Here is a 27,589-nt window from a genome sequence, read left to right as displayed (position 1 = left end):
AAATCTGAAGCAAAAATGAGTAAATTGTATTGCCTTCATTAGTATGCTGTAAGTAACAATGCATTCCTAACTGCTAAAAAAATATTAAAAATCTTAAAAATGATAATGTTTAAACCAAAATTCGATTGTTTGTCGTTATTTTATTTCACATTAATAATGACGATTCTTTCACCTGAACTTGTGCACCACAAACAAAACGTGCTTCAGAATTCTAAGAACCTTAAATAGTTTACAGAAACAAATCATTTTGACTAAAGGAGAAAATTTATCATCCACTAAATTCGCTACCCCTTTCTAAGGGAAGCAATTCTAGATATTTCTGTATTGAAACAAGTTGAAACAGTTAGAAAATTTCTGAAATATTGAAATGTTATATATGAGAGAGATTTACTGCAATTTTTTTCCAGGCATTGATCTTTTTTTAAAATTACTTTGGTTTAAATATCACTCATTTTTCACACAAAAATAATCTTTAATTTTAAGAGAATACTTTATTTTTTTAAACTAACATTGCATTTTGTACTGAATAAATTCATTAAACTAATATTTTTGCTGTGAAGATTATTTTAAGTGTGTGATGTGTTTTAAAATAAGATTAGATAATGAAAGATAATAATAATAAGATTTCATAAATTTAATTAATACATTTAGTTTTTTTTATCAATATTTAAAGAAAACGTTGCCTTTATTTACTTAATTTTTCGATTCTGTTAATGCTAATTTAAATTTTTCAGATACTAATTTGGTCACAAAACAAATGCTTTACATGCAATTAACTCAGTGCCAATTCAATAGAAGTTATGTTCAAGTATGCTTTGCTGATCTCAATGCTTTTAGCTAAACTTTTATGCACGACTGCATAAGATGCATGATTAAAAAAATAGTAAATGTTAGAATAATCAGCAAAAAATTTAAGTTTTCCTCATTTGTATTCTACAAAATAATCAACACTAAACTAAATACCTGAAAATATTTCTATTTCAATCCAAACAAATTGGCTTTAGAACTTTTACTATGGCCTAGAACACTTTTACTTTCTTAAACTTTTACAAAAAGTATGTACCACCGAAAAGTACTTCCCTTAAGAATGGTTTTGGATTGACAAATGAAATATATTTTATTTTATTAACTCTCAAACTTTAGAAACATCTCTTGAATTTTATATTTTTAAATTTAAACTCTAAAATTCATTAATTTCAAGTTTCTCATTGCATGATTGAAAAAAGATATATTTTTTATCTAATTTTCTACTTTATGTCTTAATCTCCGATTCGTTAAAATTTTTCTCATGTCTTTAAAAAGCTTCAATTTCTTTTCTTATTTTCTGAAATTTTCCTACTTTTTACAATTCCACTATTCATTTATATTTTTATATCCATTTCCTTCTAAATTCTATATTTTTTTCAAATACAATGATATTTTGAGCAACTAAAAGCCTATTTTGTTTTTTTAAAAAGCTTGACGACAGATTTTTTACAAAAATATTTCAAAGAACATATTTTATGTGGACACATTTATATAAAATGAAATACGTAGTTTAAAAATTATTTTGTTCAATCAGGTGGATTAACGTACGGGATATTCTCAACATTTTTTAAAAAGAAATCAGATACTGCACTTGATATCTAAATGCTACATAAGTATATGATGTATGATTATATCATTGTTATATCTGATTGTTACAGATGATTGTTATTATGATGCTATATACAATTCTATATGCTTGTTATATATGCATGCTGATTTATATGAGTTATTGAGAATATGACCCAGCATATTAAAAATCATTTGATTCTGTTATCCAAGATGACATAACTTGATGATAATAAAAAGAGATATAATTATATTTTTCATTATTTTCTTCCTTAAAATTTTGTATTGGTAACTTGAAGTTATCACAATTATTTAAAAAATTCAAAAGTGCATTAATTGAACTCTCGGATTCTAATAGCAGCAAAATTAAATTGGAAAAAGTATTGAGGCTACCATTGATGAGAGGAAGCAAACAATTAATGAACTGCTGTAAGATAACTGATATAGTTCACCCTTCAAAACTCAAACATGTAAGTAACGCATCACAATCTGGTCACAAGTCAGTGTATAAAGCCTTCTTCTTTTTTTTTTTTTTTTTTTAAGTATAATGTCTCATTCTCTCCATTAATCAAGCTAAAAAATTATTATGAGCAGAATGATGATGTTTGCTTCAAAAAGTAATAATACTTCCACGTTTTATTTCATATATTTAGCAACACTGGAGTTTGATTCAAGCAAAGTGCTTACATTAGTTATGCCAATTAAAGAACTTTATAAATGGAAAATGCTCTCTTTCTACAAAATGTAAATTCTCAGTGCAAAATGTAGGGTTGCAAATTAATTCTTTTTGAGTAAGGGAACATTAGGAACCACCAAAATATAATTAAATGGTTGTTAAGAAAAACATTTATCTGATTAGTATGAAAAATACTTAATTGGTTAGATGTCTGTAATATTCGAATCGAAGGCACCACTTAAGAAACCATTTCGATAAAATTTTGAAATTTATCATAACCTCTTATCCTAAAACCATTTTATATCAGGTGAACAAAACAAGATCGGCAAGATTTGTTGCACGGAAATTAATACTAGTCCAAGTCCCTGGCTTCATATTGATCCCTATCTTGATATCATTTTCTTTATTATTTTATTTTATAACAGGGGTTGAACAGCCAACCCAATTCTGACTTTACTTCTACCATAGTTTTGTAATTTTTTATAACTCCATATTATAATTCCATATTATAACTCCATAGTTTTGTAATTTTTAACCCAATTCAGAAAAGAGGAGAACTCCTGGATCAAGTATTGGGAATTATTTGCCTTCGTGGAGGACTTTTTGATATAATTATCCTGCTTTTGCGTTTAAATGGGGAGGAAAACCATAAAAACCTCTCACGGCTGGCTTAACGCAAGGGGACTGTAACCCATGATCCATCTACCGAGGGTATTCAATTTTGCATCCGGGTCGCACCGACCACAGTGGTCGGTGCGAGCCGGATGCAAAATTCGTATCGACCAGCCATCACTGGTATCGAACCCAAGTCACTTGTCGTTATTATTGCGTTAATATACATGGAACATAAACAAGTCATAAGTCATTAAAGCCCAATATAAGGTCAAGAAACAACATTAAGTTTAAATTAAACCCATAAAAGGGACTTGTGAATATTTTGCAATAACTATTATATTAATAATACATTACTTTCGGGCAACATTAAAAATATTTTCTTAAATTATATAAGAATTCTTGCTTTCTCAAATTATAGAAAAAAGATGAACGAAATTTGCCTGAATTATTTAATATGTATGAAATCGGCAAATTTTTACCTTGGAAATAAAGTTAAAATTTCATCGTGACTTCACAAATTAAACTTAATATTTTTTAATATATCAAGAAGCATGAGGTTAAATGAGTCAGTAATAGATATTAATTGATAAAGTCATATTGTGTATTCAGTTTTAAAAGAAGAAAAAAACCACTGTATCTCAGCGCTTTAAGCAGAACTAAGATGCAGAAAAGCATTCTTCAAATATGCTTCGGTAAAAAAAAAAAAAAAATTTGAAGAGAGAAATTTAAGAGAGGAAGTACCTGCGGAAAAATCTTCCACGAAAGTTCTTACTCTAACCGTTAAGAAGTAGACCTTTACTAAAGAGCAACCATAATTAGATGCTGTGGTGTAGCACCACAAATACTACTAATCCTGACAATTTGAAATGATTTCAAGTTTTGATGCTGGTTTATTAAGTTTTAAATAAAAATAGACACAAAAGGAGTCCAATCACAAAATTAAAACTTAAAAATTAAAAGTATTTCCACTGTTTTTTTTTCTTAAAAAAATTTCGTGGTGCAGCAATATTTTAGTATTTTTCAATTTTTTATGGTCTTCTACAATCTCAAAAGATAGTATATGGTAAATCAATGTATTTATTTACAAGAAAATAATGACACAATTGATTGTTTAATGACAAAAAGGTTAGACATGAATAGATAGTAAACATAAGGTAGATATAAGAAGATAACAAATGAATGATGATACGCTATTTTAATCGAAAAAGTATGTTAGGAAAAGGCGAAATAAACAATAATAGAACAATCCAGTAAGGATGATAGCAATAATAACAATAAATAAATAAATAACTACAATAAAATGAAAATAAGCAGGGTAAAAATATAAATATAATTACAACATAATTTATCAGAAAAGCGATGAGATTAAATTTTTTCTTCAAAATTAACAAACTGCAATTATTTTGAATGGAAAATAAAAATGAAACTTTTGATAAAGCATTTTCAACTATTATCAATAGTAAAAAAAGATACTTTTTGAAAATGAAAAGATATTTAAATTTTAAAACATTCATAATAGAAAATACAGTCTTTGAGCTTAATTGAAATGACATCAAATTGTGGCTCCCATGGCTTTTAGGGCTAAAAGAGCATTCACAGCTTTCTAAAAAATAAAAGTAAAAACTTTGATCTTATTGTTTTTCGTATTGTATCAAAATTTTTAATTCAAGTATAAAATAATTGTATAACTTAAATAAAAAAAGTTTTTCTGTGATAATACAAATCTTTTAGCATAGTTTCATTAATAATTTTTTTTTCATTTTTCTTCCTATTTTCAATTATTTATTGACGTAAAATTTGAGAAAATATTTAATGTTTAAAAAAATCATATGTAAGAACAAGGAAGTTTTAGTGAATTAGTCAATAGTTTAAAAATATATTTATTAAGATTTCATATTCCTATTTATATTAAAACTGATTATCTTTGATACATTATGAACAATTTTAAGTACTTCTATTTATTTTAATACAATGCTTAAGCATAAAATAATCTATATACTATAAAAAAATATTTTACTCATTATCAATTTGGTGAAATTATTCTAAATTATAAATGATTTTTTTCCCAAGGAAATTGTAACTTATTTATTTTTTATTTACAGATTAATACAGATTTTGTTTACAGATTTTGTTTACAGATTTTGATTACAGATTTGTTGAACAGATTAAAATTGCTTCAATATGTTGTTAAATTTTTAAAAAAATTCTCTAAAATTGGCTAAAAAAACCAGCACAATGCTTGATTTTTGTTCAGTTTTAAGGTTGTCCCAAAATTTAACGACATTACTTTAAAACTTGTTCAAACTTTTCTAAGGAGCGTACTGTTATATTATATCAAATATTCATATATTTCAAAGTCTGAAAATAAAATTAATAGTTCTAGTAAAAAAATGTACATAATTAACATACCTGCCACCTTCTACGGATAACAAATCTTTTCAATCTCTTTTTGTCTAATTTTGTATCTTTCTTTGGTTCACCCTTCTGCAAATAAAATATAAAAAATATATATATTATAAATAAATTACCTTATTTTAAATGGCACATTTATCACTTTTAATGATCCATCCGTTAATTAATATAATTTCTTCTTTTTAAAAAATTAAAAAAAGGCAAATATCTATTACAAAACAACAGAAATATAAAATTATTGCATACTGGTTAAAGTTCTATTGCATTTAACAGCAACACTAAGAATCAATTAAAGTATAAAAAAAAAATATGATGCTACATAATAAAGCAATATTTTTCAATATTGTACATACTTTATTCAGCAATATTCATGTTGTATTCTGTAACACTACATAATCAGGTAATAAATTGATTTCATCCCTGTTTACGATGTTATTAGTTTTCCTGTTAGATGTTATTAGTTCCTTTTTTTTCTTTTGCAGTTTTTATAAAATTACAGATGATAAATATTGCATTTTCTCTTAGAAAGCAAAGAGCACCAAGAAGAAATTAACCACCCTGAATAACTTTTGATCTAATGATCAGATCTTCACATTCTAGAGACTTAGTCTTAATTATTTGAGGGGGTGACCTCAAATATACTAATTAATTATTGCAGACGGTAATTTAAGTTACGAAATCAGACACAGAAACACCCTTCTCTAAATAAACAATTTTTATTGTTAACGAATTCATGTTTTTGACCCTTAAAATACTTCAATTATTTCAATTACGCTTTTAGCCATTGATATTAATTAGAATAGGAGATATAACGTAATATTTCGTTTAAATAAATATGAAAACACAAAAGTTATTGTAAACTAACAGATAGTTAGTGAAATAAATATTAACATTTGATATACTGAACTATATTATGATATGATTAGAATTGCAATTTTTAGACTTTTTTCAAGAGCTATCACTAAAACACTAAATAAAATATCCAAGTATGCAAAAAAAAATATTTCATATATTTTTTACGTTGCATTGATCGTTCTCAATTTCAAATGATTTTTTTTTACTTTAATAATATAATTTCATAATAAAAATTTATGTTATACAATATACCAATAATTTTTCTTCACTATATTCAGCAATATTTAAGTTGTTCCACCACACAGCATAAAGACATAATTACGTAAAAAGTATAAAATTTGTCTTCACATCGCTTTAAACTATTATTAGTTTAAAATAACATATATAGCTGTTTCATTTTTGGAATTCATAAAACTACTGGGAATATATTTTATTCCATATTCATTAAAAAATAACACAAAAAGTGCTCATAATAATTTCAACTGATTGCTTAAATATGACTGGTAGAGGTTTCTTTAAACTGACAAAGATACAAGGTTTTGCAGTTTTTTTTTTCAAAAATGCATTTATCCATACTACATAAAGAGCGAAAATTATAGTTGAAAATTGTGTCATTTTTTATATGAGTGGCGAAGTAACTTAAATATTTTTGGAATGAGCATTTATATTTTAAGTATTTAGTAGAAGAATGTTTAATATTTGGACATGAATACATTTTCAGAGGGAGAGAGAGTTACTTTTCTGTCAAATTGATTTTAAATATATATGCTACCGTTAAAGTGTGAAAATATTCCATTGAATAACTAGGTATTTCATAAAATAACTAGTCAAATCAGTTACAGAATATAAAATTGTTGAATTCTACGATTTAACTATGTATTCTTAAAACGAACAATTACTTGATCGTTTAAGTTTGAAATACGATAAATCTGTTTTAGCTGTTTTCAGTAAGTTTTAAACCTGCTTTGCAATGACATGTATGTGTGTACGTTTCATTCCGTTGCTTTTAGACATAGTTATTAATACGAGCAATATGAGTAATAATAAATTATATAATTTGCTTTCCATTGTTATTTATCAATTAATCATCCGCAATATGGATAAATTGTATTTTTCCAGAGATTTCAGCTATTTATGATCAATTAATCTATTATGTACCTTAACTGACTTGTCTAGTTATTTCATGAAATGCTAAGTTATTCTACGAAATAACTGAATTATACACTTTAACGGAAACACATATATAAATAGAAATTAAACGATTTCTCTTAAATTTCTACTTTTTTACCCTGATAGGTATATGGTTTTTATTATTTTGAATGAAAAATGATGACTGATATATATTTAGAGTACAAGCTAATGTTTATCATATCATGTTAATGTTTATCATATAATGTTTATAACCTACAATGTAAAGTAAAGCTATAATAAAATTATTAAGAAAACTCAATTAAAACTTTATCATACACTATCATTTAAGAAAAGAAAATAACAATATATATTGATAATTGTCTTATGGGGGATCTACGAAATTTAAAATGTATCTTAGTATATAAGAAGAGTTAAACCATCATTCACATAATTTTCTTAGTATTAAAGCATAAATTTAGTCCAAGAATTCATAAGAACTTTAAAAAAGGCAAAAGAAGCAGACAAACAGTTTAATTTTTAAGCAAAAAAAATTATAATGTCAGCAAAAGCGCTGTCAAAAACCAATAGATGATAGATATCTTTCTCTAACATATTACACTGTTAGAATTTTTCATTTGAAAATTGCTGTAAAATAACTTACAGCAGTTTGTTTTTTTATTTAATCTCAAAGTTTGCGGTTAGAAGAATTCTTTACAAGTTTGAAACCGCCAATTGAGGAGTGTTGTAGAACACTAGAAGCTCCGTATGTGTTGGAAAAAAACGGAAAAAGTATTGTGCTTTCATCACTAGGATTCTAGTTGGTGCAGTAATTTTTTTTCTTATTTCATAATATGAGCTGAAAACAGTCAATAGACAGTTTTCATCTTAGTTAAGAGTTTGCCTACCAGCTTTATTAATGGTTATTAGTTTATTTTTGTTAAATATGTTTAAAAAAACACTTAACACATTATTATTTAATCATTTTTTAGATGTTTTTGCCCGTGCACTGTATTATAAACTCAATAAAATATTACGACTGTAATTCAATCTCTTTTTTTAATGATTTAATATATTGCAAAAAAATTACATTTGTACTTGTGCAGAAAAAGGGATCTATAAGACTTATTTCTGCTGTGTGACTTAAAAGAATTATGTGTGAAAATTGCGTTTATCTTTGAACGACTAAACTGAAGATTAGACGATAGAGACATGGGTTTTTAATAATTTGAATCTAGAGTTTCCTGGCAAAAGAGCCAAAAGCAGATGCAACTAAAAATGACATTTTATGCTTAAAAGTACGAAAACAAATGGTGTTACAAACAGGATCTGGCATCAAAATATTAGTAAATACTCTCAGAATGCTTCTGGGTCATAGAATTCGTGATTTTTGAACTATAAATGCCCTAATGGATAAGAACATTAAAGATATCAGTAACAATAACGAAACTTACGAAATTATTTTTTTCTTACGAAACTAAAACAAAACTGATTTCAAAGATTTTTAAAAAAATGGCATGGTCTCATTGAAGCAAATATTTTCTTTTTAATTTAAAGATTCTTTTTAGTTTTGAAAGCTGTATTTAGTATATTTTAAATTTAACTACTAATGAACGAAGAAACACTTGTAAAAATCTCTCAAATTTGCAATAATGAAAATTGATGAATACATATTTTTAAATAAGATCACTTTATCATTATTGATCCTTAATTTGATTTAATGAGGGAAAGGGGAACAAAGCAATTACAGAAGCCGTAGTTATAAATTATTATTTTCACTATTTCTTGTGGTACATAATTATTTAAAAAGCCGAAACAATAAGTAAGTATATAGCGCAACATAGAAAAATATAGTGTAACATTGAGAAATAGAATATAAGCTGTAGATAAATGAGATTACAACTTATGTGCCAATTCCACTTTAAGATTTTCTTAAACTATTTCAGAATATAAAAGTTTCTGCTATTTTTGTTCTACATATAAAGTTATCCAATAAGAAAATGTTGTAAATATAGACAAATAAACACATATATAGTTTCTTTTCTATAATGAAAAGCCTTCTACAGTGTTCACATAAAGAATGAAAGACGGAAACACAGCAATTCAGAAGAAAATTACGAACAATTTGCTGCAAGGAATAAAGGGGTCGGCCAATAAGGTAGGAAGAGAAGATCAAGATGGTCAAACAAACGATGTGAAATAAGAAAAATTTATGCTTTCGATGCAAAGGGGAACCTTAAATGCTACAAGATGTAGAAAGTAAAAGAAAATAAATTTTCAAAAAATGAAGAATTAGAAAAAAATTTTATTTCTATATTTTAGCTGTTTTTCTTTCATTTCTACATTGTACAAAATCTGGAGTTCTTCCCTAGCCCCACCACATCTTTTTTTCTTACCGCAATTCATTTGTTTGATTATCGTTCTCAATTTTGTCCCCTCAAGCCTATTGCTCAACCAATTTTTTTCTTGTTGTAGCATGTCTTTAATTTCGCTTTCCTTATCTCAGTGTTTCCCTTTTACACTGTTTACCGCTTCTGTATTCAGACAGTGAATAAAGTTTTTATTTATTTATTTTCGAACCGAAACTTGGCCAGTTTAATTTTTCCTCATTTCACGCTGTTTAGTATTGCTTCTATTATTCACCTATTTTTGAAATTCTTTTGGCAATAAAGGCACAAAATAAACATCACCTATGAAACTTAAAATAATATACATTGGTGTTTACTTAACCTTTGAAATATAAAAAAAAACTTATTGGAATACAAAACATTCAAATTAATTACCTTCAACCAGGGATGTTTCAAACCTTGTGTTGCAGTCATTCTCCGCCTACAATAAGAGCAGTTATTATTTTAAAATTCATTCCACAAAAACGACAACCGATCAAAAATAATATTAATTTATGATTGAATGATTTAAATTTAATTTTATATTAATTCCATAATTACCGAATTCTAGAGTTTAAAATATGAAAAACAATGTGAATAAAATATTTTTAAAGATTAACAGTACTTTTTAAAAATTAAATAGCATTTTTGAAGCTGTTGTCTTGGTTTTGACAACTCGTATGTGAAAGAAAGGCACTGCCACCCTGTGGCTTTAAACTTGGAGCGTTTTTCTCGCTTGCAAGTTTTCTCTATCCTTCCATCTGATTATGGTGCCCTGCTCATTGCCTGATACGATTCGTGTGCCTTCGGTTATCTATTGCTTGATACTCTCGCACTGTATGGGTCTCTGTTCGTCTTCGAATACCCGAATCAGATAGGGCGAGGTATTTGAAACTTCTCATAATAAATTATTGTGCTTATTATAATTTGTTAAATAATATTAACTTAACATACCTTTTAAGAAATTTTAAAAGGCAATTGTATTTTTTTGATTGTTCAAGATATGCATAAAGCCTAAACTTTTCAGTAACTGTATAAATTAATTTTAACACTAGTTACAAAACAAATTTCAAATCGGTTTAGTTCATTAAAAATTTAACACCCTTGTTACAACAGGCTCAAAACCAATCCTTGATAAATTAAGCTTTGTATTTGCTTATTGCCAAAATTTGAATCATTGAATAATGGTTTCCAGAACATTCTGAGTTTCAATAAATTTCCAATTTAATAAAGTAAAACATCCCAATAACTTACCATTCAATGATTGGAATTTATGCATTAGCCTTTCAATACCCATTATGCAATGCAATGATTATGTGTATGGTTTAATGTTGGTAAATAGTGTAAGTATTTGTTTGTAACTATTAAATTCTTATTAAATATTCATTAAGAATAATATTAATATATATATATATATATATATATATATATATATATATATATATATATATATATATATATATATATATATATATATATATATATATATATATATATATATATATATATATATATATATATATATTCAATGCATATGAAAAGGTCATGTTCTTAGTGCATTACACGTATTATACATGATATACACCCTATATCAGAGATAGAGAAACTGTATGTACTGAAAACATTTACAAAACATTTTTAGGATTGAGGCTATAAAACACGGATTTAGAAACAAATGTGATTTTGGATGTCATCATGGCATCCTCTAGAACGTAGGGTGTAGTGTATTGCCTTCCCCATTATGGACACTAACATTGCAGAGGAAGCTGAATTTTTCTGGAAATGTAAACAATTGCAATGAATTGCTAATAGTTAAATCATATTGGATTGAAAATTCTGAAAAAAAGTTGCAATATTAAATTGACAAAATGTTGTGAGCTGGCACACTTATTGATAAATTTTATATAAATTAATGGTAAAAAGCCGCCTTTTTTCAGGTTAAAGAAATTATTTTGTTTGGTTAAAAGCACCAAGTAATGATTCAGTGCTAATGACAAATAAGTTTAAGCAACAGTTGTTGCACTAGATAGGATTTAACGTAAGAAATCTTTTGAATGTAATAATGTAATAAATATTTATTTAGAAATTAAAGTATTTTGAAAAGCTAAAAGTATATTGAAGTTGCTTATATTATAGGCGTTTTCAAGAAGACGTCTTTTTTCACACATAAAATAAAGACAATTATTAATATAATTTGAATTGTATTGATACATCGCATATTTTATACTATAAAAAATTATATGAATAGAATGAATATAATAAATAGATTGAATAGAATATATAAAATGTATAATATATATAAAATGAATAGAATACATAGAACGAATAATCATAAAAATATTGTATCAAATTGTTGAAAAATGCAAAGTTTCACTATTATATTTTTGAACTTTAATAAAAATAAAAACATTTCTGAAATTTAAGTAATATTTATTTAAAAAATTATAAACTTTTGGAGAATCGAAGAAAGATATAAAAAATAAAAAATAAAAATTTCAGAACAAGTTACATTTAAGAATTTTTTTTTTTTGTTTTCTGTTGTAAGTGATTTTTTTTAACAGATATTAGATATTTACGCATCCCTGACTTCATAACTGCAATAGGTTTCTCTCTCCAAGCTACCGTCTTTAACGACATTTTTGGTCTATGTTCCTTGAAATGTAGAAGATTAAATATGTTTTATATATAACATGGTGCTGCGTAAATGATGCGATGAACTAGAGAGTTAGGGCACATTATCAGGTTTAATTTGTATTGGAACTTTAGCCTGGTAATGTTGTCATACGCCGATAGAGGCGCTTACCAACTATTAACCGTTTCTTTGTGTGCTTCTAAGCAGAATATAGAATAGCTTCTAAGCAGAATAGGGAGGTGTTCCTATCCGTGTACGATGATATTTCCGGGCATGGTTTTGATATAAATTTAATCTCGAAGATGTGTTCAAACTAGAAGTTTGTCCCTGTTATATACAACGTTTTTAAATTTGTAGATTTTGATGAAAAATAAACTAAAAGTATTATTTAAATGTAAAAAAATCTGTAGCTTTAAAAGCAGAGATCATTTTAGATTTGAAAACCCCACACTCGATTAAGGCAAGATCAAGCATTTGCATAAATGCAACAAAAAATTTGCTCCCCAGTTTTATTTTTTAAAGTTTTTTTTGTCCTTGTTTAAGCAAATTAATTATTTAATTACTAACATTCTTCAAAAAGATGAATGAAAATGCATTTTTATCAGAATAACATATATATATATATATATATATATATATATATATATATATATATATATATATATATATATATATATATATATATATATATATATATATATATATATATATATATATATATATATATATATATATATATATATATATATATATATATATATATATATATATATATATATATATATATATATATATATATATATATATATATATATATATATATATATATATAAGGTTAAAAGAAATTATTTTTAGAGAAAGTCAAAATAATAATCTATACTCACGTTAAATCTTTTATTAATAACTTAGAAATGAAATCTTTAGCTACTTGAGAAATATTCGAAAAGCTTTCATCTTCAAAATCAAATACGGCTTTTGTAACGTTTCCCATTGTTTCTAATTCTGTGTCTCCCATAAAGGGTGACAAGCCAGACAATCTACAAACAAAATTAGATAAAATTAAAAAAATACATATATTTTCTATAAATATACAATTTCATCGAAAATTCTAAAATTAATTGTTTGAAAATAAATGTGTGTAAAAAGTAAAAGGAGAAAAAAAATGACATTTTGATGAAATTTAATTTTAATTGTTTTCTATCACGAAAATGCACTTTATCTGCTTCATAAGATTATGAGATTTCATTCTGTATGTAGATAATATCGTGTTAAATTATACTTATAATGACAAGAGAAATTGTGCAATTTTATCTAACTTAGGACTTGTAATTGCGTGCTCTATTTTTTTGCAAAGTGGTCGGTTATAATATCGTGAATAAGTGTGTTCACTTTCATTACTGTAGTGATCAGATAACGAATGAAACTTACATTTACAGAACTCCGATAGAAATTGTAATGCACTATCGAAACTTCTGTATTAAACTATGGTCTAAAGTACCAGATCTTTTTGTGCATAGTCATTAAAGTCCATGTTAGCGTAAAATCCCTTTTACCGTAAAATATCATACCGTAATTTTTACAGTAATATTTACGTAATGGGAATAATTCCACGATTCAGTGATTTCAGTGAGTAATTCAGTGATTTACTGCAAATATTATTATAAGAATTACGGTAAATCAGATTTTTCGTTCAGTAACATGTTCCGATAAAATTAGATTTTATGGTAAAAAGTACGGGCATTCTGAGTGAGGTACTTTTTACCGTATATAGTTCCGGATTTTTTACATTGTGCTATCAAGTCTGGAAGTTATCGAAAATTTGATTACAAGAATTGTTTATTACATTTACGAAAGTTAGTGATTAAACACACAGCACAAATATAATTAGTATTTTTTTTTAAAAAAAACTAAAATATATTGCAATGAAAAAAAAACGTTGCTTCCTTTAATAAGTATGCTAGTATAACTTGAATGTTAACATAGTATATTTCTAGAAGAAAAGCAATATAATTTTTTTTAAATATAACTTATATGACTACTTACAACACATAACATATAACTCCAACACTCCACATGTCTGTAGTATAGGAAACTTTGTCAAAATTTACTACTTCAGGAGCTACGAATTCTGGCGTACCAAACAAAACTTGTAATTTTTTACTAGGATCATATTTTCTTGCTAATCCAAAATCTATAATCTTTATTTGGTTCCCTGTTCTCGTCATGCATAGAATATTTTCTGGCTGAAAAATATCATATCAACTCATTTAGAGAGCATATAATCTTTATAAATCATTATTGTAAATATTAGTTTTATAATTCAAGTTATAAATCAAGTATTAGTTTTTATTGCAGTTTCAGTAAAAAACGAGATATTTTTATTGTTATTTTAAAAAAAAATCAACCTAATAAAATAAAAGTAATTTCGTTATATGCAGTATAATTTTTTACGACATTCTGATTTTTATTGAAACAGTATATAGTACTAGATTTATTTATACAATACTCATGCCTCAAGGGCATGAAATTTGAAAACGGAATGACAGCTTTTCCCCCACCATGCATGAGCTGAAACATCCCATCATCTCCTGAGAACATCCTTAACTAGCTTTACTGCGGAGGATCTATTACTAAAAACGCTAATGGTTGCATCAAAGATAATGGAATGTTTGCACGATTTCAAGGATCTGGTTTAGAGCTAATCTAAACAATGGGCATAATTCCCACCACCACCATAAAGTCCTACTCATGTATTTAATTAAATTTTAATGGCAAGAACGGAAAAAAATCTTTTTTTTTTTTTTTTTTTGAATGAAAAAATAGCAGAATACTTCTTGAAAAAGAGATACACAACGGGGTAGATTTCTAATTAATCGGAATTAAAAATTGCTGACTACCTTTTGATATTTTCAATAAATTTTTTGACTTTACATGTAACTAATGAAATCAACGCATGTTTAAAATTTAAACATGCGTTCAAATGAGTTTGAGCTAATTAAGTAAAAATAAAGGTAAACTCAATGCAAAACCGGATTACATAAAATATTTTAAATCTTCGCAAGCATTGTTCTAGGTTCTTAAACACACACAAAATTATAAAATTTTACGATTTAAATATAAATATTATAAACTAGCTGCCAGAGGCTAGCAGTTGTTTCGCCTGCACGAGTCGCTGCTTCGCGGATTCTGCTGCATTCGACAGAACTGCTCTGAATCTATGGCACTGGTATTTTAAGGGATTGGGTGGTTTCCTCTTCATATTCGCCTTCACGAACTCACCGCTTCACTGGTCCAATTTGTTCCTTCTACTTTCGTGAGCATTAGCATTAAATTTGGGGTTGATACATTTATATGAAGAGAAAGTAGTGTTCGATTTGTTTTAAAAGCAATTTCTTTTCTACGTAAGTATTGTTTGCTCTAATATTTACACAAAACAACCAAAGTTAACAGTGGGAGCATATAATGAGTGACTTATGCTCTGCCACTCTCTAAAAGACATTTTTCGTCTAAAATGTCAATCATATTTTCTCTCCTTTTTTTGACCACTACATCTCGTGAATGAAGTAAACAAAAACACAAAATATCTAAAATAGCACTTACTTTGTAAAATTATAATCTCTTTGGTAAAATCATGTAATTAAAATAAATTTAAAGTATGCTTTTATAGTTATGTGATAAGGAGTTTCAGTAATCATATTAGTACCGTTAATTTTTAGTTATTATTTGTAAGTAATAATATCAAAGATACAACAATATAATCATAAATTCCAGACATTGTGAGTTAATTTCAAATATCTTGCAAATTTTCGATGCTTAGTTATCTGTTCTACAATAGAAAGAGCATATTTTTGCCATATAAAAAGCAAGAATGCTTGCTGATATTTCATTACCTTCATATCCAAATGTAAAATATTTTTGCTATGCATATATTCTACACCTTCACATATCTGTCGTACAAAAATAGAGCATGCTTTTTCTGTTAATACAAAATCATCACTAATTACTCTTTCAAACAATTCTCCTCCTTCTATCCTAGAGTAAAAAGAAAATATTATTTAGTTAATTAAAATTTATATATTACTTAAAGATCAAAGACAAAAAAAAAAGAAAAAATGAAAACGCGAATAATACACATTCGAAAGTACAGAAATAGACATACTATAGTTTCTATAAACGAGAACCTTCCTCAGTGTCTAAACACCTCCATAGAAGTAAAAGAGACAAGCATTATCAAAATAGTTTAACCTAATAGGTACCGAAGAAAATGTTTGAAAAAGATAAGAAGGGAGATAAGACAAAGGGAGATAAGAAACAAGTGCGAAAGGATTTTGCAGGAATACATTAAAATATACTAACTATTGAGAAACGTCGGGATACTAAAAAGATCATTAGCTAAATTATTAGAATTTTTCAAAATATGGAATGACTCCCAAAAATCAAGTTCGGGGATTAATGATGTTAGCTAAAGAAAATTCATGCTAGTGATTTGAATTCCAATTTTGTAGAGCGACGGTTAATGTCCTGATTTTGTACATACCTTTCGTGCTCTTTAATTTGAAGTTCACGGGTACGTTTAGTTGTCCGAAATACGCAAGACCACACTGACACAAAATTTGATAACACCCCAGCTATTAATATCAACCATAAGGTCTGTAAGGTTTGTGAAATTCAGTGTATTTACAAAGGAAAAAAAAACGACTTTAATTTAAAATTTATTCAAAATCTTAGAAATTTTCCAATATTTATTTTTTATTTAACAGAAATCAAAAAATTTTGAAAATTACGGTACACAATTTCATTAAGTATGAAATTTTACATGGTAAAATGCGAAGTTTGAGGGAATTGGTTGAATAGTTCACGAGAAGTTGAATTTTAAAAGTGTCATATAGTTGAAGTTTGATTTCTCAGAAATTATTGAACCAATTTTGAAAAACATTTTGTCCTTTATTAAATTAAATTATATACTTTAAAACGACCTAAAAATTGCATACCTTAAAGTTCAAAATTTTTAATTACTATTAAATAAAATAATAAATATTTACAAAAACTTTTTCCTTACATTGAATTACTTTTGCGTAAACGAATTTCATAATTGTGTGTGAAAAAAATTTTCAATTTTGCTTTCAAAGTTCTCGAGTTGTGGCAAAATACGCAAAAGGAAAATTAACTTTAAGGGGTCCAAACTTCGGATTGCTCTTTTTGATCAAATTCTGGGGACCATATTTCCCAGATTGCGGCTACCCTCTATATTTTGAGGGTCAGAAATCCGAATCAGTTGAATAAAAGGCATGTTAATCAGAGTACGTTTCGTTACTGCTTAAACAAAACCTAACTATCCTCAACTTAAAATATCATCTGCACTAATCAATTTGAATTAATGAGGCCTTCTCCTCAAACCATTGAGAATGAGTCCTAGAACATGAAGATACGATCATTATAGCAAAAGTTATTCAAAAAGGTCCTTTTGTTTAGCCCATTGTATATTTTTGCGCATGTTTTATTAATCTCCTTTTTAATGTCTGAAACTCTTGCTCACCATTTTTAAAATTTATCTGCAGCAAACTCTATGAAATGTATGGTTGATTGAAGCACAATATTTTACAAGACTAAACTTACTTGCCAGCCTTAAATATTTTGCCTCCAATAGTGAGCGGGCTCGTGGAAATTTCGTGAACTGTTTAAAATACATGGATCTTTTCATGTAAAGAAAACGTTTTACATTTAAGATATAGTAATTTTAGTTTGATAATAAATTCATATTAGAATAAAAAAATTGTGTTACAGAACAATCAACAAAAAGGTTAGCTGTCATTTATATTATCTCAGTACAGGGGAACATATGTCTCTCGGGTTAATATTAAGTAAGCTAAATTTCCTGAAATAAACTAAACATTAAGTGTTTAAAAACATTAGTTAATGTTTTAAAAATATTGGAAATGTGACAACTCTTGTTTGAGATTTTGATGTTCGTTGCCAAGTGTATTCTTATTCTTTAGTCGAAAAAAATATCTTTATCATTAATCAACCCAAATGGTGTGCGGAACGACGTGATTGCTATTATTAAACTCGAAAATAATTAATTTACATTTCCTTTTAACATTCAAAAGCATACTACACAAGAATAGGTAATCGTCCAAGAGGTACTAATTATAATTCTGAAGATACTTTTAAAAAATATACATAAAATAATAAGATTTTTTTTTTATCAACGGTTTCTAATGGTTTCCATATTTTCAATTATAAGACTTTTTGTTGGGATTAAATTTTTATAAATCTTCTAAAAATCATAACTTTTTTGAAAAATAGTTTTCTTTTTTTTTAAGAAAAACCGTTAAGAAAAGTTACAGGTACCAATTAGTAGCGATGTTTTTATCAATAAAATAGTTTTAAAAATATTTTAACAATTATATTAGCAATCTTGAATTAATTCGTAGAAAAGTTAGATTTTTATTTTTTTAAACAATTTCTTTCTTTTTATTTCAGCTCGCATTTTGCTTCTCGTGTCTCAATTATTTTATTATTTCCCTGAAAGTTTGACATTCATTTCAGAAATTTCCCCCATGGATTACAGCCAGTCAGCGGTAAAAAGTACTCCTGCCATCGAACGTAAAAACAATGCACATTAATCTATAATAGCCATAAAAATAATGGTCTGCCCATTTATTTTCCTCGTAAAATGTATGGCCACTGACCGTAATTTAACAGTATGTTAGTAAAAGTTATCTTCGATTCGGCCCTTAAATTTATTTAGAATCCAGTTGATTTGTTTGTCAAATGGAGGCTAATTATTGAACTATATGGAGTAGTATATCTGTCAGGGAATGAAAGAGTTGCTTGTTAGTTGCTCGAGCATGAGAAATGCTCCTTGGTACTGACTGAGATTGAACCCAGAACCTTTTATCCGTTGGGTGATTATTGTAGCTACCATGGAAATGAGTGCGCACGTCAATAATTGAGTTAGATGGTTTTAATAAACTGATTATTTAATTTCACGATCAACTCTACAGGGTTTGCTGAGGTTCCATTCATTTAAACTCTCGGAATTTTTTCGTGCAAATTATCAGCCAATTCTTTGAATTTTTGGAAAATTTCTTATAATGTACAATTCAGTGATTTAAAAAGGCTTCTAAAAATGCTTTTGTCCATTTGGAGCCTTCAATGCGGAAGAAGTCATTGATGAAACCTAAACACAAGTTACGAATTGGTGATTGGAATGTAAGAACTACATTTGTTGCCCTTACATGGGCCCCTGATGGTAAAAGAACAAGAGGAAGACCCAGACTTACCATCCAGCGCATGTTTTTGGGCGAATTAAAAGAATGTAGAATATCTGGCTGAGAGGAAGCAAGATCTATTGCTAGAGACAGGAGGCGTTGGAGGGATGTGCTGGAGGCCTTAAGTGCCAAAAGGCACGTAGAGGATAAGTAAGTAAGTAAGTAAAAATGCTTTTGTAAATACTAAATATTTTACTTTATATTAAATATTTAGCTAAATATTTAACTGAATATTAAATACTAAACGTTTAACTTTTTATTTAGTTTGAGTGTAACAAAACGCATAGTTTTGCAAAAAAAAAAAGTTTCAAATGTGATTTTTTTGGTGTGTTTTCTCAAACAAGTGCAAAAGATAAAAATTGCATTTTGAGTCAATTTATATTCCTATTATGCGTCTGTATATAATATTTAAAGTTTTTTCGCTGACATACGAGGGATGATTTTTGTATTTTTTTAATTTATATTTTGATACAATTTTATAGGTTTTATAAAATTAAATCCAAACAGTATATAAAATATGTAATGAAATTTCATACCAGTAAAAAAAAGTCTATAATTTTCCTTTAAGAAGTCTCTTAAAGTATTTAAAACTGCATCACAGCTTAATTCTAAATGTATTTTATAAGATATATGCTAAGAAATATTACAGTTTCCGTAACCATTTACTGCTCAAACAATACCATACGGTGAGAAATTAAAATTTGCCGAACAACGGAACAAAAATTAGAAACAAAATTTTTAATTCGAAAAAAAGACATGATATCTTGTATCGGATGAATCTAAAATTTTTATGTACGTACTCTTTTTTTCCCCTTGATTTTGAAATAAAAAATAACTCATAGCATTTATGACAAGCAAAATAAATTTTAAAAATCTTAGCATTTTTCGGATAGCTGGCTTTTAAAATATGTAATAGCTACACTTGGCCTTATTATAAAGTTATATATTCCATTATATGTCAAAATAAACTGTTAATTTTCTGTCCAACATTAGTGTTTTTTTTTTTTTATTTACTGAGGAGTATTTCCTGTAAAAAATTTGGAAACAATCTAAAACTATGTTTTTTTTAAATTTAAGAAGCTGAGATAGGAAATAATTATTTTTAATTATTTCAGTGTAATCATGTGTTCCTTAGCTAGTAAAACTGCTATTGTAAAAAGCAACTATGTGCTATATTAGTAATACACGATTAACATACATTTAACGTAAAGTAAAAAAATATAAAATTTTAGAAAATTAAGGAAAATTGATTTTACTATCATTTTCATATGGTAAAATTTTGAAACTGCTTGCCATTACTTTCTTTATGCACTAGGAAATATAAATGGAGCATAAGTGAGCAGTAAAGAATGCTACTATTTTCGAAAAACTCATAATTCATGCTTATTACTACAAATTTTTGTAGAATTTTTTAATTTTTTGTAACACTAACAGCCAGACAATAAATTAACTATTAAAATATGATTCAAGCATATATGTGTTAATCTTATCCGAATATCGAGTGCAGCTGACCCACCACCAGGAATAGTTGTTTTTGCATGATAATTTAATAACAGGTAAAACAAAACAAAAAGTGCAAGTTTAGCAACTAGTATTATTTTTTTTTCAAGTCAAAGAACAGAAAAAAAATTAACATAAGTTTACTCATGCTTTTGAATACATCATGCACATGATTGAATGAATCATACACATGCTTTTGAATGCATCATGCAAATGGTTAAATGAATCATACACATGCTTTTGAATGCGTCATGCACATGATTTTGCACATCACGTGCCTGGTGCACTCAAAATTTGAAAATAGAAAAGAAGGCAGAATTAAAGTTCATAAAACACAAGACCACAAAAAGAAAAGATTAGGACATTTTATAGTTTCCATATGAGCAGAATAGTAAATTTTTGCGTAATTTAACTGAAATTAATATATGTATATATATATATATTATTCATTATGTTAAGTTGTCTTAAGTGTTAATTTAAATAGCATTCAAATTAATTATACGTCAAGTATTTATTTAAATTTGTTTTATTAGGTATTCTAAAGTAATAATTTGAGTAGTGTTAAATAATTAATTATGTATAAGGTATGTATTTAGAATAATTTTGCATTTTTATAGAAATAAAAAATTAGTAATTTTTTAGATTTATTTTTGATCCCTTCTTAAAATGGCTGTAGAAATTTAAAACATAAACGGTGCTATGATGCAGCATACTTTCATACCAATTATTGGTGACGAACCTCTTGGGAACAATAGCCTATGTAATATGATACTGAAGCTATGGCTCGAGACTTGCGTGAGGAAGTAGTACAGCACGTAATATACCACGTAATGTAATACAGCACGTAATGTAGTACAGCACGTAGTTTTCTATCTATCTCATTATAGCCTACTATTATATGCTGAAATACCCCGAACTCATAGTCACGGTGGTTTATGAGATTTAATGAATGCCGGGTGATTTTACAACTTTTGGGGGACAACTTTGACAATATCAAGGACATGTCTTGAAAATAGTTAAAATTGAAAGTACTTCAGCTCGAGCAAAGCCACGGGCAATGGCTAGGCGGTAACGAAATTTGGTTAATGTATTATTTAAAACTTATTACGGAGCTGGGATTGAAAGAGGGGGCTGAAAAATTAGAATATTTAATTGCAGCTGTTCTGGGCAAACTGCTTGTTTACTATTAAAGCTTATGTCTTGTACAAGACAATTCTGAAAGGTGACCAAACTGGTTGAATAAAATAAGTAAATAAATAAATAAATTTGCTAAATAATGTACGAAATAAATGTACTGAAAAGGACATATAGTTTTTCTAAAATAAGAACTCCCCCAGACATTCGTCTGGACCTGTGGCCGTGAATATGGTAACGAGATATGACTATTTCAAGTAGGAATGCGGGGTCATTGTTTTGGAGTGGTTTCGGCTCAAATCAGCGAGAGAAAGGGAATCTCTTTCTTCGGTCTATTGTGTTAGTCCTAGAGTGAGTTTACCCTCTTTAAAATGCGGCATTCTTGTTTCCATAGCACCAGACGGCTTCAGACTTCGTGGCAGGGGGGCTCTTAGTTTCGACACACTATACTATATTATCGGTTCTATTCCCGTACTTTTATTTTATTTTATAACCGTCTCTAAGCAGCCGACCCAATTTTATGGGTTTACGAGTACTAATGTTCAACTCCGTAGCCTTGTAATTTTAAGTTCAATCCAGATGACAAGGGAACTCCTGAATCAAGTAGTGGGAGAAATTTGCCTCCATGGAGAACTTTTTGATGGAACTAACCTACATTTGCGTTACAGGGAGACGAAAGTCACAAAAACATCCCATGGTTAGCCTGACGGCAAGGGTTCTCAAACCCATGATCTGTCTACCACTGAGGATATTTTAGGTCAGCACTGAGATCGGTGAAAGCCAGGAATGGAATTCGTATAGACCAACCATCGCCTGTCCACCTCATTGGAAAGTGAAAGTTTCATCCCCTAAAACACCACGACTCTGAACTTTTACTTGGTTTTAATTTTTTTTTTCGCTTTAGTATAACATAAGGTATTTTCTTTCATTAGGAAAAGTAAAACAAATCGTCATGGTAGGCCAGTAGTTAGAGAATTGGACTGCTTCATGGATAAGCCGAGGTTCGATTCTCAACTCCGTTAAGACCACCATATACATGATTATAAAAACTTTTAAATCGAAAATTCTGTGGTTGGTCACTGAGCAGTACTATGGGTAAAGTGCTTCGGGGAGAATTTCTTTCCTTTGAGATCTACGTTTAAATTGAAAAAGTGGCCTCACACGAATGACTGCTGGTGCCATCTATCCTAAGGGGTTCTGAAATAAGACATACATTCACACTTGTGGTGCTCTCTTCAAAAGGCGCACCTTCCTTACTTAATTCACAAAAGGCCAATGACTGGTGAGCTTGGCTAGTCCAAGTGCCATTAGAAACAACAACAATAAAATAAATCCCGACTAGTGTAGTAAAAAGAAACTCATAATTCCAGTATAAATTAGAGGTACTCACAATTCTAGAATAAGGCACATTTCTTTTTTTCCGTCATCAAAAGCATCATAGAGTTGAAGCAAACGAGGATGCTGAAGCAATCTCATTATTTCTACCTCCCTCTCCACATCTTTACGATCTTCCAGTCGTGGGGTGTAGATGAATTTGGCAGCAAGTTTTCGCCCAGTAGTTTTCTCCGTGCATTTGTAGACCGTCCCGAACTTGCCTCTTTAAATTAAAGAAATCATTAGATTTGTATGGAAAAAAAACTTAAAATCCCTTTACGTAGAATGTTTCTAAAAGTTTTAGTTTATACTGTCACCCTTATTGTTATTAATATTATTTTTTTTTTAATTTTACATTTCAATTCGTAATAATGATTTTTATACTAAGCAAATTATGAAGTAATAGCATGATGCTATACAATTCTTTCCAAATAACATAGAGCTAAGATTTTCAATTTCCATTTCGTAATAAATTAAAATATGCATGTAATGATACCTTTAAACCCCGAGAAAAATTTAATCTGTAAGTAAAGTTACTCTAATCTTAAGAAAAGAGGAAACGTAATAACAACAAAAAAGTTGTTCCAAAGGTCTTCATAGTGATACTAGCGAGATTATAACTACCTTTTTATTAAACTTGATGTTTTATTTCAAAATACTTTGCCTTAAATAAATTCTAGAAAAATATATTAAAATACTATCAACTGGGTATACCTCGTCAGACTTTCAATAGAAAATTCGTGTATTTATGGAGGGGGAGAAAGAAAATGTGGAAAAAAGTTTCTCTTTTTTCTAGATTTCGAGGGGTGCTAAATGAATTGATTCATTATGTTTGAATATACTTTCATTTTTTTCCAATAAAAATTCAAAAGTTATAATAAATTTTAAAACGCAGACAAAGTAACTAAGATATCCAAGGTAAGTTTGACTTTGAAGAAAATAAATTTTATTTTTCTTAAAGAAAAAATAATAATATTTATTCTATATTTATATTAGGTAATTGATTCTCATTATAAAAATTCAGTAGACACAAATTTTAACGATTCAATGGGTCGGGAATTTTCACAGAGTACATTTCCTCAGGAAATTTCTCTTTTACTCAGATTCATGCTCGTAAGATCTAAATTTATTCGTCAATTATAATACTTTTATCTTTTCATTTTCGTCCTTTTCATCAGAACTGGTTGAGTCATGAGTATAAATGATTGGTTAAGTCACAATTAAAATGCTGATATATATATATATATATATATATATATATATATATATATATATATATATATATATATATATATATATATATATATATATATATATATATATATATATATATATATATATATATATATATATATATATATATATATATATATATATATATATATATATATATATATATATATATATATATATGACAATTCATGGTGCTCAGCAGAACAATGACATGAAAATTAATGAATAAGACTCAACAATCACATTCCTCCAATTTGTATTTTATGCAACACTTATCCTACCAACTGTATCACTCGAATTCATCAATTTTTCTAAGGTGCTCAAACTGTTTGCTTACGGTCAATTTGGAAAATAAATAGCTTCACGGTGATTAATTAATGGAATAACTGTTACTAACATTAAAAAACATTAAAAAAATAATATAGCATTACAAACAAAGTAACTTCACTGGGCAAAGTCAACCCTGCTGGCGTCAATGAAATTTTTCAAACATTAGAAAATGAATAAATAAAACATACTAAATTCATTTTATGGTTACTTTTCTTTATATCCTTTTAGTTTATTTTCTCAAGTTTTATATTTTATTTCCTTAAATTTAAAGTGGCATTTATGAATTAAATTTCAGTAAACATTTCTACCTGCCAAGTTCGGCATGCAAATTGTATTCTTCCTTGACATCTGTTCCTATTTTCACTTGAACATTTCTTGGCTCAAAAGCTAAATATATGTCTGAAACTGTAAAAAAAAAGTTTTTTAGACATTTTACTCATTGCAATGCAAAACACTGTTTTATGATTAAGTTTTTCAGTTAAAATGACAAGATCGCATTTTGTCATAATAAATGTTGTTAATGGCAGCAGAAACGGTATAACGATTATTGAAGTATACTGGATAAATACTACTCAGAGTGGCATTTATCATTTAAAAATCTCCCAAGTCATGGTTCTTTTTCGAAAAAAATGTTTTCTAGACACACTTTTATTCACAAATTTCTCAAAGAAATAAAAAAAATTTGACGGATTGAATTTAAATAGACTTTCAATTTTTAATATCATAATATGATTCATGACAACATCATATTTTTAAAAAAAAATCTTTCGGACCATCATCAGTTATCATAATTTAAAAAAAAAAAATTCTCTGAGTTTAAAAGAGGCAGCAAGTACACTGTTTCTTATTTCAGTTTTGTTAAATATTAAAAAAAAATTATAACAGTAGGTACATTTGTTTCATCAAATGAAAATTTAAAAATGAAAAAATACCATAATATATTTCATATCTTCAATTATATCACTATTTCTAAGAGTTCTTTGGAAACTTACTTTAAATAATTATTTCACAATAAAGGAAATATGGTAGAGCATTATGCGATATCTAAATGTTTTGTAGAAATTACAAATGTTCATTAGATATATCTGTATGTGATTTAAAATTAAATAATAATTATCATTCAACATTTAAATTCATGGACAGTTGAGATACACAGTAAAAAATTTCAGAGCAAATTACGGTATAATATACCGGCCATAAGTACCATTTTACCGTAAGATACTATACCGTAAATTAATTACAGTAATTCAGTGATTAATATTTAATTAATAATATTTATTAATATTAATTTTATTAGAGAATCCAGTGAGTAATATTTAATTAGAGTAATTCAGTGATTTTACGGTAATAATTACTATTAAAATTATGGTTTATCAAATTTTTGTTCTATAGCATGCTTCAGTAAAAATGTATTTTACGGTAAAAAATATCGACACTCTGAGTGCCGGTACTTTTTACTATAAGTTTATCCAAAATTTTCTACAGAATAATATTTTACAGAAATATGCATTTTATTCAGGCATTTAACTGCTTTTCATGCATATATTTATTATATAATTATTTTACAGAATTATTTTACATTTTCAAACGTTTTAACGGCGCTACAAATTTATAGTTAAATTGCATCAAAATAGCTTTCCTAATTTTTTTTTTAAATAAAATGCTCATTAACTTTTTGATCATGCAATTATGAATCATGTTAACATCAGAATAAACTGTTTTTATCTGTAGTTAAAAACTTTGATTTTTTTTAAGGTAAGACAAAAGTCAAAGTTGGGTATCTTCTTTCGATTGAGTAGTTCTTCCTCTGCCGAAGATATTATCCAAAACAAACAATCTCACCTCTACCTTCCTTTCAACTAATTTGTTTTTCCTCTGATGAGTTCAAAGTTTTTAAACATCTTATGCTAAAAGTAAGACAGTGAGATTTTGAAACTGATCCGGTGGGCAACATTCCAAGCAGAAGAAAAAACTAAGTTCATGGCACATTTCGGAAGTAGGGTGGTTAGAGTGAAAAAAAAACCGCATCTAAGCAAAGTTCTTTTTTCTTTTTTTTCATTCGAATTCTAGATTTTTTTTACTTATATATATATGAGAACAGACCTATTTTATTTAGGGAGCTTACTAAAGTTGAGTTGTTTTACTTAGAAATAGGCTAATGTTTTTATCTGGAGGGAAACAAGACATTCCCCAGAGAAAACTAATAAACTAATTATCTTTTTCCTTTTCAGACAATTTGCCCTACCAATGCTTTCAATGCTTTTTATTCTATTTTGGTTTTTTATTCTATTGCATGAGATTTTTGTTACCAATTCTTAAATACTTTTAATTCGCTGTTTTAAAATCTGAAATCGGGTTCTCTCCCCAAGCCAGATTTCTTTTTTTGAATTATTACATTTTTGGTCCATTTTTTGTCAAAATGTACAAGTTTAAAAGTGTCATATGT

At 27.5% G+C, this 27,589-nt stretch overlaps 1 protein-coding gene across 1 annotated transcript in view; it reads right to left on the bottom strand.

Annotated features, from left to right (window-relative positions):
* Positions 1-3,945: 3,945 nt before the first annotated feature.
* The window catches only part of LOC107441429 (myosin light chain kinase, smooth muscle), a 31,602-nt gene continuing 7,958 nt past the window's right edge, over positions 3,946-27,589 (bottom strand). The window contains exons 3-10 of the mRNA XM_016054685.4: positions 25,452-25,548; positions 23,597-23,803; positions 16,189-16,330; positions 14,342-14,541; positions 13,183-13,335; positions 10,063-10,108; positions 5,294-5,368; positions 3,946-4,487 (exon numbers count right to left, since the gene is read on the bottom strand). Of these exons, the coding sequence (XP_015910171.1) occupies positions 4,437-4,487; positions 5,294-5,368; positions 10,063-10,108; positions 13,183-13,335; positions 14,342-14,541; positions 16,189-16,330; positions 23,597-23,803; positions 25,452-25,548 (971 nt within the window). The 3' untranslated portion in view covers positions 3,946-4,436. The remainder of the gene's footprint in view (positions 4,488-5,293; positions 5,369-10,062; positions 10,109-13,182; positions 13,336-14,341; positions 14,542-16,188; positions 16,331-23,596; positions 23,804-25,451; positions 25,549-27,589) is intronic.

Source organism: Parasteatoda tepidariorum, chromosome 2 (genome assembly GCF_982258835.1).
Source record: "Parasteatoda tepidariorum strain Cologne lab strain chromosome 2, Ptep-v5.0, whole genome shotgun sequence".
Classification (NCBI taxonomy): domain Eukaryota; kingdom Metazoa; phylum Arthropoda; class Arachnida; order Araneae; family Theridiidae; genus Parasteatoda; species Parasteatoda tepidariorum.
Note: the sequence above shows the minus strand (reverse complement) of the source record. Positions and strands in the feature narration are given on the sequence as shown.